Genomic DNA, 16,907 nt, shown 5'->3' with positions numbered 1-16,907 from the left:
CACTTTTAGTCTGTTTGTGTCCTTAAATGAAGTGAATCTCTTGCTGGTAGCATACAGATGGTCTTGTTTTTTCATCCAATCAGTCACCCAGTGTCTTTTGATTGGAGCCTTTAGATTCTTATATTTATAGTGATTATTGATAGCTCCATCCTTATTTTCACTTTGTGAATTGTTTTATTTTTTTGTAGTCTTTGTTCATTACTCTCTTGGTGATGAGTATAGATTTTTTTAGTATCGCACCTGGATTCTTTATTTTCTCTGTATCAGCTCTAAGTTTTTAGCTTGTGGATACCTTGAGGTTCACCTATAATATCCTAAGTGTACAGCAGCCTATGTGAAATTAATTTCAGATGCATTCTGGTGGTATTAAGTTTTTACTCTCCCTTCTCCATGCTTCATGCATATGATAGCATGTATTCGTGATGATTCCCTTAACAAATTTTTAAAATAAATTGAATCTTACTAGTTTTGTCTTTTTACCTTCATCCTAGCTTTCAAGTTACTGTTTTACTACCTTTGCATTGTGATTGGTCTGGAGAGTGAAATTAGTATCCCGTGATAGTGTTCCAGAACACCTCTTTTCCTTTTGTGTTTAAACAAGTCCATTTAACTTTATTTAAAGTTTCATTTCACTGCTGGTGAACTTGTTCAACTTGGTTTTTCTGGGAGACTCTTGATCTCTTCTTCAGGTCTGGGTGACCTTCCTGGCTAGAGGGTCCTTGACTGGAGCTCCTATCAGAGAGCATGATGGGGTTCCCCTCGCGGGTCACCAGCATCTTTTCTCTTGCTGCCTTTGACTCTGTGTTGAAACTTTCACACATTTTCATTCTCAGGTCTTGCTGTGGCCTCCTTGGGTTTCTCTTGTTTGGGGGTTGTCTGTGATTGCTGGGCCTACACGTCTGTTTCCTTTCCCAGGTCAGGAGGTTTTCAGCTATTCTTTCTTCACATGAGTTTCTGTCTCTTCTCCTTCCAGGACTCCTGTCATGTGGATGTCGGTGGGCTTGATGTTCTGGTCGAGGTCACTGAGGCTGTCCTCGTGCCATGAGATCGCCTTTCCTGTCTGCGGCCAGCGTGCGTCCTCCCCTCCACCCTGTCCTCCGGCTGCTGCACCACTGCCCCCTCTGATCTGCCACTGATTTCCTCCAATGTAGTTTCCTTCTCTGTTACTTTCCTCTTTGGCTTTGATTGGTTGTTTTTCCTATTTCCTGTCTCTTTGTTGAAGTTCTCACCAAGCTCGTCCACTCTCCCTTCAGGTTTCTTGAGTATCTTAGTCACCATCACCGTGGACTCTGCATCACATATATGGCTTAACGCCATTTCCTCTAGGCTTTTTCTCCTGCTTTGTCTTGTTCTGTCATAAGCATATTCTTCTGTCTCCTCCCCTTCTTGATTTCCTCTGTTTCTGTGAATTAGCTGCCTTTCCCAGTCTTGAAGGAGTGGCCTTGGGAGGGAGTGTTACCTGGGTAGACTGCATGTGCCTGGTGGGTTTGGATGGCGGACTGGAGCTCCAACAGGTGTGGGCTGGGGCCCTCGGGGTGCTCTGCCCTGCGGCTGCTCTCCTGGGGTGGTTGCCTATGGTACAGGGGGTTCCAAGGCCCCACAGGGCGCCCCCTGGCTGGTCTGCCGGAGCCGGTGCAGGTGCAGGCCCAGTTTGTGTCTGCGCCCTCATATTGCCTTGGTGGCCCTGCTGGGTCTCCAGAGAGCATGTGTAGTCACAGGCAAGGGAGTCATCTTTTGGGGACATCTGAGTGGGCCAGTGGTCTCTGGCTTGCTGAGGTGGCAGGCCAGCTAGGTTGCTGGGAAACTGCTCCCCTCTCTGCTTTAAAGGTGGAGGTGAAGTTCCAGTGCATTTTGGTGTTTGGATGTGAGTGGCTCTATTTGAAATAACAGTAGCTTTTAGAGCTGCTTCTATTCATATGAAAAAAGTGCTGAACAAAAAAGAGTTGGGTGATGGTGGCAGGAATTCTAGGAATAGTGACATCTTTGCATTTCTGTTTAGTGATTCTGAAGTAATTTTTTACTTATGTACAAAGGTGGTAAGGTCAAATTAATCATGTTGAGATGAAATGATGTAGTAAATAAAGCCCCTGTTCCTTGGCCTGATGTATAGGAGACACAGCATTTGTGGTTATTTGCTTCCCTGTCTGGGTTTATTGCCTTAATTAACTTCTCGGCTCAGAGTAGTCCAAACCACATTTCAAGCAAAACCCATCTGAAATTGCATAGAAACACTTGGCAGGCTATTCTCAGAGGCTAGTTGACAATTACTCTTTGTAGACACTGTTTACTTGGAAGTTGTTTGTTTTCTCCAGCATGTGTTCCTTTTTTATCTTTGTGTTTCCTGTGATTGTAGGCTGACAAATACAGCAGAGGGGTCACTGCTGGAAGAGCTGCAGACTCTTTAGGGGCTGTGCCCCGTGCTGAGCCTCTGGGTGATGCTCTGTTCATCCCGCAGGTTCCGTGAGCTCCTGATGTGCTTTGTTAAGGGCTCTTTTGCTCCCTCAAGCTCAAGGGGTCCTTGTCATTGCAGCTCAGAGCCATCACCTGCATGAATACATTAAAGGTCATATGTATAATTACTGACCTGCCCTTCCAGGTTCCTTCCTGAGAGAAGGGGGCCTAAGCCAGGTGCTGGGAAGCAAGCAGGGGGCTGGCCTGCACCTTCCACTGGCCTGGAAGCAGGACCTGGCTGCTGTGCTTAGAAGCTGAGGTATGAGCAGAAGGGCCTGGAGTGGCCTGGGCTACGGCCAGGGCATGACTGGGCTGTGTCATGGGAAGGGGCCTGGGTGAGGTGTTTTCTAAGACATGGAGCAGGGTACCTCTGAGAGGTCCTGCAGGAGGGGACTGGGCAGGTTCTTCCCTGCTCCACAGGTCCCTCCAGGTGCCCTGATGGCCTCACTCCTGGCGTGGCCACCTCCCCTCCTTGAGTCTCAGTGGCAGTGTGGCTGTGGGCCCTGTTTCCCAAACAAGGTTGAAACTGAGCCAACACCTTAAAAAGTGTGTATAAGTTGTGTTCCTGGTGTTCCCCTCATAGTGACCAGAGTGAAAAGTACAGAGGTGGATGGACGCAGGTGTACCCGCCCTGTAATTATGAGTGAAACATTGGAAATGGCTCAAGAGTTAACAGTGGGACTGCTGGGTAAATGGATGTGTCCCCTGGGAAGGAGCGAGTGGAACAAGACTGACTGCATGTGTCACCTGTGGGGCCTCAGGGTGGAAGAGCACATTCCCTCACCCCCATCGCGCACACATACATACACTCATCAGGCATGAGTGCATTTAAAGGCAAACGCCTGGAATGATCCATATCATTTGTTATTTGCTGGTATGATTTTAGTAGAAAGAATGTATCTTTTCTTATTCTTACTTTTAAATCATTATTTCACTAAATTAAAATTAACTGCTATAAAGTTAAAAAAACTAAGCATAACATATTAGAAATCAGTGGAAACATTTCTGATTTTAATTTTAATACTTACATGAGGAAAATTTAAACATTGTATATGCAGGAAAATAAAAGCCTTTAAAGGTGTTTCACTAACCCAGACATTTCCCTTTCGTTTTCTGACTCCCGTTTCATACATAGAAAAGCGGTCCTTATTCCAGGTTAATGAAATCTTAATTTAATATTGGGGCTTCATTTTCTATCATTCCTCTTTGATCCATCAGGGATCTTTCTTAGTGAAATCTGTTATTTGTATTAAAAATGAAAGGATTTTTAACTTACTGTCCCCATAGCTTTTATGGCCAGACACCAAAGGCCACATACTGTATGATTCCACTTTTCCGAACAATCTGGAAGAGCGAAATCAGTGGAGACAGGAGGACGATCGGTGGTTGCCAGGGACAATGGCGGGGAGCGAGGAGTTCCTGATTCATAAGGACAGGATTTGCCCCTGATGATGATGCTCTGGAACTGGCTAGTGCTGTTGGTGGAGCAACACTGTGCCTGTACTTCCTGCCGCTGAAAGGGACAGTGTACCAGAATCCGAGAGTTAAATGTCATGTGAGGTGCACATTGTAAGACGAAATGGAGTAAGCCTGTGGTGTCTGTCCGATGAGAACACGGAGGAGGAGGCTGCCCTGGTGCTGCGCCTGCACCCCCTGCTGCCCCAGGGGCTGGGCTGCTGCTGAGCTGCTGTGGGCGGGGGTCCTGGCCCTGGAGCCTGCGTGGAAGCTGTGTACTGAGCCTGCTCTGGGTCTGGGTCTGCAGCTGCTGCAGGGGCCTGTTGTGTAGGTGCCTGTGCTGAGCCTCGTGTGTCACAGGAGAGGTGACTGGGAGGGGCCCTGGCTCTGAAGCGGGGCTGGTGGGTTACTTGTTTTGGCACGTGAGCTGCAGTGGTGAGAGCTGTGGCGTGAGCCTGCTCTGTCTCTGGACTGGAGCTGGCACGAACTTTTGTTCTAGCTTTGGGCCTTGCAATACATGTGACCGTGCGCCACTTGAAAGATCTGGTCATAAAATGTGACTGCTGTCCTACCCACTCACCCTGACCCGTGTTCTCTGTCCTTCCCTCTCATGGGACCAAGCCTCCATGTTAAGAACTGATATACAGGCCCTCGTGGCCAAGCACTGAGGGAGCCGAACAGACAGAAGAACACAGGCCCCCCTTCCAGACTCACCCCTGCTTACACCCCCGCATGAGCTCGGGCGCTGAGGGAACCAGGTCCTGTCTGGGTTTGGCCTGCAGCCCCAGCTCCCGAGAGTCTAGCGGGAGCTCCTGGCTGAGAGCTGCCAGATTCCTGGTCCACTGAAACTGGGAGGGTAAATGTTGGTTGAGCCACTGAGTTTGGGGAGAAGTCCCACAGCAGCAGCGGTTGGTTGTTCATGCTGTGGTACCACACCAGGCCCCGGCCCACCCCTCCTGCCCCTGCTCCCCTGCCCCCCTGCCAGCCTCCTCCTTGTCACCTCCACTCTGGCAAAACTGCCTCTGTCTCCATGTGTCTGCAGGTTGTGCCTCCTGCCAGGCTAACTCACTGGGATTTGTGCAGGGCTGCTGCTTGTCCCACCGCTACAATCAGAATGGCACCTCAGCTTAGCCTGCTCAGCTCCACCTAGTGGAGCTCGGGACGCGGTGCTCTGCTGTTCCCCTACAGAGCACTTGCTCTTCTCATCCACATGGTGGTGTTTTTGTGGCTTTTGTCCATCTTCCCCCGTGACTTCCCCCGGGAGCTCCTGCAGGCAGGGGCCTTGTTGGGTCTTCCTGCCCTGGTGCAGCCGAGTACTCAGGGCACAGGTGCTGACTGAATATGGGAGTATGCACTCTAACCTCCCATGTTGCTAATTTTGTTTTCATTAGTAGCAGTGGTGGTAGTAGTAACATTTGATCAGCACTGTCATCATTTTTAGGCATCAATATTTTCATTACATACACTGTTTTGGATTCTAAAAAACTTCTTGCCTGGATGTTGATGAGGGTTCGTAGAACTCACACTGTGTGTTGACTGCAAGTTTTGCTAGTTGCAGAAAGGATGTTTTTAGAAGAGGTGGTTCTGTTTTTCCCTCCTATAATGCTGCGCTGACCTTGACTGCCGGCAGGGGGCGCCCATGGACAACCAAAGTGATGTCTGGAGTCCTGCGGTTCCCCTGTGGCCAGGACGGGGAGCAAAAATCCAGTCTTTGTGAGGCAGGTAGAGCGCATGGCACCTTCCTTCAGGGCTTTCTCTTCATTTCAGAAGGACCCAGCGTGGAGGCGCCTGCAGGGCCTTGGCTCCGGGGCGGTACAGCGTGCGGCAGGGTCCCTGTGAGCACACCCCCTTTGTGCCCCGAATGCAGAGGAGGAGGCTGGGCCGCCGCTTCTCCAGGCCTTTGACCTTCAGCTGCAGACCAGAGCCTTCCCTTCTGTGCCATCCCCCGTGGCTGACTCTCTACGTCTTCAGGTAAGGAGACTTTCACAGCAGGTGAAAGTTCTTCTGTTTTCTGGCAGGTTCCGTAGGGAAGGGGCTCAGTGGGTCAGACTCCCAGGGTGCTGTTGTGTTCATTAGGGACTGAGGATGGTTTTGTGGGAGAAGTCCCTGCAGAGCTGCAGAGGGAGGGAAAGAAGGACAGTCATGTAGCGGACACACATGATACTGGGACTTACAGATGTTTAGGGTGGGGGCGTGGGGTGTCCCTGGCCTGGACATAGGAACCCCCAGTGAAAAGGCAAATTTGAGTAGTCTGTACACGGCTTGATTAATTTTTGATAGTTGATATTTGCTATAATGTGAAAGTGTTTGAGAAACTATGGACCAAGAGAGGTTGTAGTAAAATACATTATCTTAGGCTTTAATATTCTAAGTTTCTGAAATGCAGAATTCATTATAATTTCACTTTCCTGGCTTTCAAAGAAGATAAGTGATCTGTAATGTCTTTAAAATATGCTTATCTTTCTAATAATGTGGTGACAATATGAAATACTGAAAAATACTGGCTCATTAAACATTTCCTCCTGGATTCCAGTGTGATTAGTATTATTAAAAGCTGATGAACCCAGGTTGCTACCCAATTTTTTTGAGTGTAATATAACATCCTCAGTTAGATTGAGATGATCAAAACCCAGTGGTTGTTCTTAAAATACCGACCATTGCGTACTGCTGGAAACCACTGAGAATGGAATACCTGAGAACATAAACCTTCAGAATAGTGAAGAACCAAGATCACGACTGCTTTGACAATGAGATACCTTCATTGCACATGCATTTTTTGCCTGTTAAAAATGCAAATCTGATGGCATTTAGTTGAATTTTGTATGATTCCATTCAAGCAATAACATGATGGTATCTGTAGTCTCCTTGCTGTTGGTTATGATCCTCTTTGTATTAAGAATTGATATGTTTAGTGGGAGGTTTTTCATTTGTCACTTCTCTACTTTCCGTTTATTTCTAAATCCAAGTATCCTGTGTCCTGTTAAAAGCTTTCCATTCCTCCAATATAAAAATTACCTCCTCACTTGAGTTGTAAGCAAGGTTGGGAGGGAGGCCTTCTAAAGGTAGGCGTCTTTACATAAAGTCAGGATGTTTTGTTGGAGGGCCTCATGAACACTCTCCACTTGGTTTGCAGTATCATCCCATCATGATAACTGCCTAAAAAGGTGCTGTCCCTATGCACCGAGATGCTTCTGATGTCGGTATTGTGTATTTTCAGTTTGGTTTTCGATTCCATATTATTTTCAACTTATACTATTTGAATTTTAAAATGTGTGCTCTTGATTCACATATGCTTACATACATGTACACTTTTAGTATCTGTTCAATGTATATTTTGCATTGGGCGATGGCTGATGCATTTGATCTTTATGACCATTGGGTGTTTGTAAGTATATACTTAAAGTACTTTCAAGGACAAAGCTGAAAATGTCCCATCTGGTGATTCAATTCACAAAACCTGTTTATCCGTTGTGTAATGTTCTTAAGCTTATCATCGTTTGTGTCTTCAAATGATCAACCGAAAAAGATACAAATTGGGCGTGATGACAGTAGAGGAGTAATGGCTTCTGACTTTAATGCAAACTCCATAGTTGCTCATGTGTAATAACTGTGACCATGAGTGTTTTTCTGTCAGCATTATCCTTTTACTATTTACTAATAATTACTGCAGGTACACCCTGTCCATGTACCCTGTCCATGTTTTCTTTGCTTTCAGTGCAGTCAGTACAGCGTCTGTGGTGATGGCAGTGTTGTTACATGAACATACCTTGTCCTCTGACATACTCATGCTGGGCTACTTCTCTTGTGCAATCAGAAGTGTATGAAAAGTATTAGCTTTTTATATTCAGTTGTATTTTGGTTCTAACCTGATTTCTTAGGTGCATTATGTAGTCCTTTTGAATTGTAAGCACAGAAGAACAGATCAGTTTTTATCTTTACCTACATCATTAGCTAAAGGAATTCTATCAACATGTAAGTTGCAGTAAATTGGGGAGCATACCAGCATTTTAGCTTTGAATAATTCTGTGTGATCTCTTAAGTATCATGTCTGGCACACAACATAGCAACATCTACCATCACTTGGAGTATAGTTGGACACCTGTAATTCTTTGATTTTGTCACTGTTTGCTCACTATCACCTGGGACATGATGTTTGAATACTTTTTAGACATTTTCTGATCAGAAAATATCAAGACAAAACATTGAATCTCTTAATGGTCATACCTTCTGTTCTCATAACTGTAATCTGAATATTTGAGTTAGAGATTTTTATTCTGTTCCATTACTGCTGAAATGTACAAGTATTCTTGGAATACATGTGAGCCAGTCACACTGAGGCATTTTATTTTTTGTTCCTACAGCAATCTTTTGAATGTTCAACCATGTGGTGAAATAGACATGACAGTGTCTGAATCTCTACATACATTTATGATGACATGACTTTTTGGGAGTGACCCGCACACAGCCATACCAGTGAAACAACTTAAAAAACCCTCCCAAGTAACATAATATACAAGTAAATATGCACATGCATTATCCACTGAAAATGAAAACTGTAGCATAGTTGTTTGGAAATTTTGTATCTTCCTGGGTTATTTAGTTCTCTGTGTCATAAACACTATCTTTAAGAAACAAAACAGTAGAACTAGGTGACAATCAAAATTAATAGTAATTTCTAGTAGTTTAGAAATACTATGTGTTAAAATATGAAAAGTGTTACTTAACACATTTTTCTTTTAAGACAGTTCCAGGTTTACAGAAAATTTGCAAAGGTAGTGCAGGATTTCACAGTTGCTCAGACCACTTCCACTCCCACGTCATTATAGTTCCTTGTTACAATTAAGGAAACAGTGTTGCTGCCTTGTAACCATCCACCATCCATTCTTTTTCTCAGATTTCCCTAGTTGTGCCCTTTCTCCCCTAAGATCCCACTCAGGATACCTCATTACATTTAGTGATCTCATCTCCCTAGGACACTCTTTGCTAGAGTTTCTGAGACATTCTTTGTTTTGAATGATCTTTTCTATTTTTGTGGTTCTTCACCATCAATTTTGTAGAATTTTTCTCCAGTTGGAATTAATCTGATGTTTCTCTTGTGATTACTTGGAGTTGTGTTTTACCGGGAAGAAGGCCACAGACGTCAAGGACCCTTCACAGCACCTCCTGTCAATGGCACGTGCTCCAAAGGCGACTTAGATTGTTGATGGCCTACATGGCAGGATTTATTTTCTTATGGCTGAGTAATATGCCACACGTGTGTGTGTGTGTGTGTGTGTGTGTGTGTGTGTGTGTGTGTGTGTTACACATCTTTATCCATTCGTGTATCTATGGACATTTAGGCTGCTTCTGTCTGTATCTTGCCTATTGTAAATAATGCTGCAATGAACATAGAGATACACATGTCTTTTCAGATAAGTATTTTCATTTTCCTTGGGTAAACTCCTAAAGCAGAATTGCTGGACTATATGGTATTACATTATTTTTAATTGTTGAAGGAACCCATGTACTGTTTCCCATAGTGGATGACACCAGTTCACATTCCCAGCAATAGTGTATGAGGGTTTCCTTCTCTCTACATCCTTGCCAACAGTTGTTATTTTTTGTCTTCAGTTTGAACTTGCCATTCTAACATTTGAATTGAGATCTCATTGTGGTTTTGATTTGCATTTTCCTGATGGTTAGTGATACTGAGAATCTTTGCATGTGTCTGTTGGCTTATCTGTATGTCTTTTTTGGAAAAATGCCTATTCAGGTTCTTTGTCCATTTTTTTAATTGGATTGCCTTTTTGATGGTGAGTTGTATGAGTACTTTGTATGTTTTGTATGTTAACCCTATATTGAATATGTTGTGTCGAACATTTCCCATTCAGTAGGTTATTCTTCTGTATGGTTAATGGTTTCCTTCGCTGTACAGAGCATTTTAGTTTGATGTAGGTCCCATGTGTTTGTTTTAGCCTTTGTTGTGCTTGACTGAGGAGGAAGATCAAAAAAATATTGCCAAGGCCAGAGTCAAAGAGCTTGCTGCCTATGTTTTCTTCTGGAAATTTTGTTTCAGGTCCTACATTTAAGTCTTTAATTCACGTTGAGTTTGTTTTTATATGCTTTAGGGAAGTGGTCCATGTTTTGCGTGTAGCTCTGTCCAGTATAACCAACATGATTTACTGAAGATACTTTTTCTCATTATGTATTTTTACCTCCTTCCTTCCTTCCTTCCTTCCTTCATTCATTCATTCATTTAGGTATCAGTCTACAATTACATGAGGAACATTTTGTTTACTAGACTCCCCCATCACCAAGTCCCCTGACAAACCCTTCAGTCACTGTTCATCAGCGTATTAAGATGCTGTAGAATCATTACTTGTCTTCTCTGTGTTGCACAGCCCTCCCCGTGCCTGCCCACCCCATTATACATGCTAAACATAATGCCTCCTTTGTTGTCCCACCCCACACTTACCCTCCCTTTCCACCCATCCTCCCCAGTCCCTTTCCCTTTGGTAACTGTTGGTCCATTCTTGGGTTCTGTGATTCTGCTGCTGTTTTGTTCCTTCAGTTTTTTCTTTGTTCTTATACTCCACAGATGAGTGAAATCATTTGGTGCTTGTCTTTCTCCACCTGGCTTATTTCACTGAGCATAATACCCTCTAGCTCCATCCATGTTGTTGCAAATGGTAGGATTTGTTTTCTTCTTATGGCTGAATAATATTCCATTGTGTATATGTACCATATCTTCTTTATCCATTCATCTACTGATGGACACTTAGGTTGCTTCCATTTCTTGGCTATTATAAATAGTGCTGCGATAAACATAGGGGTGCTTCTGTTTTTTTCAAACTGGGCTCCTGCATTCTTAGGGTAAATTCCTAGGTGTGAAATTCCTGGGTCAAATGGTATTTCTATTTTTAGTTTTTTGAGGAATCTCCATACTGCTTTCCACAATGGTTGAACTAGTTCACATTCCTACCAGCAGTGTAGGAGGGTTCCCCTTTCTCCACATCCTTGCCAGCATTTGTTGTTCCTAGTCTTTAATATGTTGGCCTGCACAGGGCCCTCTGACCAACAGTCCCTGAGGGCAGTGGGCAGGGGCAAAGAGCAAAGGCCCTGGCCCAGGGGGAGCATCCTGTGCCCCACTTTCCTTGTTCCTGGGCTGACGGGCATGTCAGGGGCGTCTGGGTGCAGGTCTGAACTGTCACCCCACAGGTCCAGTTTGCCCTGAAAAGCAGATGTGGCGGTGACAAAAGCCCCTTTGTTTTAGGGAAATCATAGCAGTTGTTGAAACAGGCCCCCAAGGTGCTAATTCAGTGACAGAGGCCCTTGGGCAGGCTCTGATGGGAGCATGAGAAGGGTGTCCTCTGGGTGACACTGTGAGTTCCACATTATCCCAGGGGGGGGATCCACCCTGGCCCTCTATCTGCCCCTCTGTCACCCTCTTCTGCCAGCCCTCCGCCCAGGCAGTGATAGGTGGACTGATGGTGAAATATCCCCAGGCTGCAGGAGGTCTCCTTTTGAAGACCACTGTGCCCATCAGGCTCTGATGCCATCACAACAAAACATGACCTACCTTGTCTGTTTTTGGTGGCAGTTTCTGGAAGACAGAAAGATGAAGAGATAAACAGACCGGAAGGGGTTTGGAGGGCTCTGGCTCAGCCATGCACACGACGGGGGACCCTGCTCTGCAGCAGAGGGACAGAATAGGGCTCTGGGTGTCCATCTGAGTGCTTGCTTCATGTGGGTCTGTGGCCAGCTGGCCCCACCTGCCTGAGCTGAGTCCACACCCCCCTGTCGGTCCCTGGGGAGACATTCAGGCTGGGGTGTCTGGTCCTGGCACACGTGTCCCACGGGGTGGTTTTCATCAGCATTCTTTACATCTTATGAAGACAAGAGACCCTCCCCTTCCCTTCCTTCTCTTCTCTCCCCTCCGCTCTCACACCCTGAAGCACCCCCCAGTGCACAGCCCTCAGGGAAGTCCGCCCAGCACCCTGGCTTCCTGTCCTCAGCACCCCTACTTTGGAGATCTGGGACCTGCAGGCTTCTTGCTGGGGCTGTCCTCTCACACCACCGGGGGTCCTTCCTCCTGCAGCTCTCCGGCATGTGTCCTTGGGAGCCCAGCTAGCCAAGCCTCAGTGCTCACCCTTCCCTGGGCCAGCCTCTGGCCTTTCTTACTGCTCTGCTCAGGCAGGGCCCTTCCCACACGCCACGAAGGTTACATTTTACCCTCAGGACCCTGAGACCAAGGCCAGTCGGGACACCAGACCTGGAGCTGCTGTGGCAGGAATGCGGCCGCTTCATGTCTGTCCCCCATGCCCAGCACGGGGTCCTGCACAACCTGGCCCTGCGTAGTGACTGGGGAGGAATGACAAGGCTCTAGTGATGGGCAGAGACCTTGTTGGTTTTACAGGCACAGCTGCCCCAGAGGAGAGGAATCCTGGGGCACCTGACTGTACTTTGGGGCCATTTTTGCCCCTTCAGGGTCTCTTTCCCTCCACAATAGAGGTCTCTCCCCAGATTTTGTCCACCTGAGTCCCTCAGAACACTGGCCTCTGGGAGGCAGCCCCGTCTCAGAGCCTGGGTCACTTCTCCTCAGTGGCCAGGGCATCTCACAGGCCACGTCCTTGAGGCAAGCCTGAGGTACAGAGCTCCTCAGCATCCAGGCTGTGTGGGCCCAGGGATGGGAGGGCAGCACCTGTACCTAAACATCTGGCCAGGTGACCTTAGAGCAGGATCCTGGGGCGGGCAGGAGTCTGGGTGCCTGAGGGGTGCTGGAGAATTTGGGCACAGGGCTGTGTGGGTGCGGCTCCCTCACCTTCTTGCAGCACCTGATGCACAAGAGCAGCAATGGTAACATGAAGAGAGCTGGGACAAGGAATGGGAACAGGAAAAGGCTGTGGGGTGTCTGGGTCTGTGGGACAGCCTCTGGCACTGTTGTCTGTCTGTGAGGGACCATCATGGGCTCCGTGGGCTCCGGTCCCATCTCTTCCTGTGGGACGGTTGTGGGCTCCATGCGCTCCTGTGGGATGGATGGTCATGGCCTCCGTGGGCTGCTCCTGTGGGATGGTTGTGGGCTCTGTTTCCTTCCTGTGGGATAGTCGCGGGCTGTGGTCTCTTCCTGTTGGACAGTCTTGGGCTCTGTGGTCTCCTTTGGGACACTGTGGCCTCTGGAGGCTTATCCTGCAGAAGCATTTTAGGCAGCAACCTGAGGAGGTTTGGGTGGCCTCTTCTCAGGCACCCACCAGTGGCCATTCATTATCGCCAGATGTAAGTCCAGGGAGATGAAATCCTGGGGCAAAATACCTCTAAAACTGAAATCAGTTAAAGGGAGAAATAAAGTTTAAAATCCATTTATTGCTTACAAACTGCAGTCCAGGGCCATCTCTCCTGCTCTGGCAAAAGCAAGCAAGCAAGCAAGGACCTCTCCCTAAATGTTCAGGTTCAGATAAGCCCTTAGTTGCTCAGGTAATTACCATTGATATGGCGATGAACTCTCCACCACTGAGGATATGCAAATACAGTAAAGCTGGTGAGATATTATGGAAATATTATAATTTTACCCACACAGAGGGCTGATTATTAGTGGTGCCACTGTACTTGTTGATAGTATTAAACGTCTTTAGATCTTCACCCCATATTTTCTCACAGGCATTAAAAAATGTCTCAGCTGTATCTGAGGACAGATACAGGCACTGATGAAAGCTGTGTTACTAATGTTCAAAATATCTTTTTCCTGGTCTTTCCCCCAAGCTGCTATGGTACTGTGTTCTGTTGCTGGAACAGAATAACCTGAGAAAGGATCTTTTGTTCCAAAGTATTTTTTAATCACAGCATTTCCCGCCACTGTGTCTGTGCCTTTGAGGTTAACCAAGTAGCAGGCCAGCAACACTCTGGACCTGTGTTTTCCACTACAAAGAGCATTTCCTTGGGGAATAACAGAGCCCTTGGGAACAGCTTTTATTTCTATTGTAATATGGTCGTCATATTTTTCAAGAATGTAGTTGCATCCCTTTTCATTTAAGACATTAATTATCTTGGAAATGCTCTCTACACCTGCTTGGCATCCTAGAATTTCTCTTTGGTCACCATGTTGCCTTTAAAGTACTTATTAGGAATGTACTGCAGCCTATAAAACACTGTTTTCTTGAATTACACCTTCCTCATGGTGGAGTTTTCTGTCTTCTTTTCACGGCACTCACAGTAGGAATAAACGTTGCTTGCGCTGGATGGGTATTGTTTATAGTGAGCACCACTGTAGTAGTTGGTAGCCAGGAGGATGCTGAACTGGGCCTTTGCCTCAGCATTCATCTCAGGCTGGAGCCGGGGCAGCTCAGCATCGTGGGCCGCCCAGAGCGGAAGCGAAGGACAGAAAGGGGTGTCACCACACTCCTTGCTGCAGTCCTGGCTCCAGAGGAGTGAGAGCAGGAGAGGAGGGAGGTGCCAGGGGAGGGCAGGCCCTGCAGCTCTGCCACGGGCATCAGTGGCAGTGGCTCACAGCATTTACTGTCTTTGACTTTTTACAATTAAATTTCATGTGTCTCTGTGTGGCCCTTCATGGCTTCACCTTATCTGGGTCAGTTGGGCCTCATGTGTCTGGATGTCCATTTCTGAATTCTCCGTGTTTGGGAGGCTTAGCTACTATTGCTTTAAATTCACTTTATGTCCCTTTCTCTTTCCTGTCTTCTATGTTTCCCATAGTGCATATATTGTTTCTTTTGTTGATTTCACCTAAGTCTTGTAGGCTTTCCTCACACTTTTTTATTCCTTTTTCTTTTTGCTCCTATGACCAGATAATTTCAGATTCACGATCTTCTAGTTTACTTCTTGGTCAAGTTTGTTGTTGAAGCTCTCTATTGAATTCTTCAGTGCAGTTCCAAGATTTATGCAGTTTTTCTCTTTTCCATTTCATTGTTGAATGAGTTCCATTGTTTTAAATTTTAAGACTTGTTTTGTGGCCTTTCATGTAATCTATCTTGAAGAAATTTCACTTTCCCTGGAGAAAAATGTGCATTTGGCTATGTCATGTGGAGTGTCTGCATATCAATTCCATACAGTTGGTTTATTGTGTTGTTGAAGTTCTCTGTTCCCATCTCTGTTTCCTTATATTTTTGTCTAGCTGTTCTATCCATTATTGAAAGTAGGATATTTAAGTCTCCAGACTTTATTGTCGAGCCTTCTGTTTCTCTCTAAATGCCATCATAGTTAGCCTCGTAAGTTTTGGAGTGCTGATGTTTGGGGAATGTGTTTGTAACATTTGTTTTCTCAATCAGTCGACCCCATCACGAACATACAATGTTTTGGTTTCTCCTTTATAAAAGCTTTTACTTAATGTCATTTTGTCTAGTATAGCTACCCCAGGCCACTCTGGGCTTCTATTTGCATGGAATATCTTTCCGTATAGAACATTCAACATTCTTGAGTCCTTACCTCTAAAATCTCTTGTGGAAAGCATATACCTACATCTTGATTTCCCATCAACTCTGCCAACCTGTAAGGTGGCTTTCACAGGGTTCCCCAGAAGATGGGCCTGTAACCCATCCCCAGTGTCTGCAGAGCAGATGGTCCTGCAGAAAAAAATAGTGAACGAGTGTCACGTAAACCCTACACAACAGAGGTGAGGGTGGAAGAGCTTTCCATTCTGTGAGGGTGGGCTGCTGGCAGATGCCAGGGTCTGGCCCTGGGTGTCTAACATGGCATAAGACAAGAGACTGTCTCCTGGAATGGGCACCTCTGAGTCACCAATCCCTGGCTGTGGGCCCATGCAATCTTCTCTCTCTTGCAGCTGAATAGCATTGCAGAAAGAACGAACCGAGTGTATGGTAGGCTGGGGGCTCTAGGAAAGATGTGTGGGCCCAGGGAAAGGCATTGAGCTGGGCCGGGAGTCTGCTGCCCAAGTGCCTCTGACCCCATGCCCTGAACCTGGGTCTGCAGATGGCCGCAGGAGTGCCACAGGTGAGGTCTGGAGCTGGGCCAGGCCTGCACGGACCTGTGGGAATCTTGCACAGTGGGTGTGCCTGCTCCTGCCTTTGCTCATCTGGAAGGTGATGCTTAGTCCAGTGAAATTGCTGGAGCTGCCTTTCAGGGCAAAGGTTGTACCGTCTGATAGAAGTGACAGTTCTGAGCTGGGTTCAGTCTCCTCATTTGCAAAGTGGGTCCTGAGCTAGGGCCCCTTCTTGCCCCAGGAATAAGCTATGCAGCCTTTCAGGGGTGTGGAGCAGGCAGTTGTTTGGGTATGGGCGTCCACTCCTCAGGAGGGTGAGTGTGGGGAGCAGTGCCGGGACCCTGGCAGCCTGTGGCGGCTCACCCCCGGCCCTTCTGCAAGCGTGGTCACTCTTGCCTCTCTTGCAGGTTACAACATTGTCAGCCTGATGATTGATCGCTTTGTCTGCTGGGAAGCTACACTCATATTTCTTAATTTAAACCAACCTGATGCAAATAGTTGACCCATCACTTTCTCCTTATTGCCTCTCTGGATCCCAAGTTTTTCATCTAACGGTCAGATAAAATTGGTGGCCTGCAATCCCCAGATCAGTGTTTCACACTTGGCCCCTTTCTGCCTCACAGCAACTCTTTGGAACCCTCTGCAAAGCCGAGGTGATTCCATCTAGGCTGTGAATGGCAGAGCAAAGTTCGGGAGGTTTTGTTTTCTTAGTGCAAGATTTAAAATGACAAATGCTTGATCAAAAAATTGGAGATTAGCTCTTAAATCAAGCTTGCATTAATGGGAGGGTTATGTTTTCTAGCCTCGAACACACTAAAAATAATTTCCTTGGAGAAATTTTCATATCCAAAGTTGATTCTGAGCTGTCCACTTCAGTGCATTTCAATACTTATCCTTAAGTGTAAGTAACTCTCACTGATATTCCTTAAGATGTTCTATTACTCCTGCGACCACCTTGTCCACAGAAGTAAGATGATTGTTTAAATGTGTAAATCACTTCATGTCAAGTGCTGTTCTAAATTTCCAATGTCTTCTCATTTCAAGTTGAGAAAATTCAGATATTTCACATGAACCA

General features: G+C 46.3%; 1 protein-coding gene across 4 annotated transcripts in view; it reads left to right on the top strand.

Moving 5' to 3' along the window:
• Positions 1-16,907, top strand: part of LOC140846565 (uncharacterized) — a 64,277-nt gene that overhangs the window by 5,095 nt on the left and 42,275 nt on the right. For 3 of the 4 annotated variants that reach the window (XM_073223434.1, XM_073223435.1, XM_073223432.1), the window contains exon 2: positions 5,674-5,877. In XM_073223434.1, coding sequence (XP_073079535.1) covers positions 5,674-5,877 — 204 coding nt within the window. The remainder of the gene's footprint in view (positions 1-5,673; positions 5,878-16,907) is intronic. The other variant, XM_073223433.1, reaches the window with a different exon arrangement.

The sequence above is a fragment of the Manis javanica genome, chromosome 15 (genome assembly GCF_040802235.1).
Source record: "Manis javanica isolate MJ-LG chromosome 15, MJ_LKY, whole genome shotgun sequence".
Classification (NCBI taxonomy): Eukaryota; Metazoa; Chordata; class Mammalia; order Pholidota; family Manidae; genus Manis; species Manis javanica.
The sequence above is the reverse complement of the archived record's forward strand: the minus strand, read 5'-3'. Positions and strand labels throughout refer to the sequence as shown.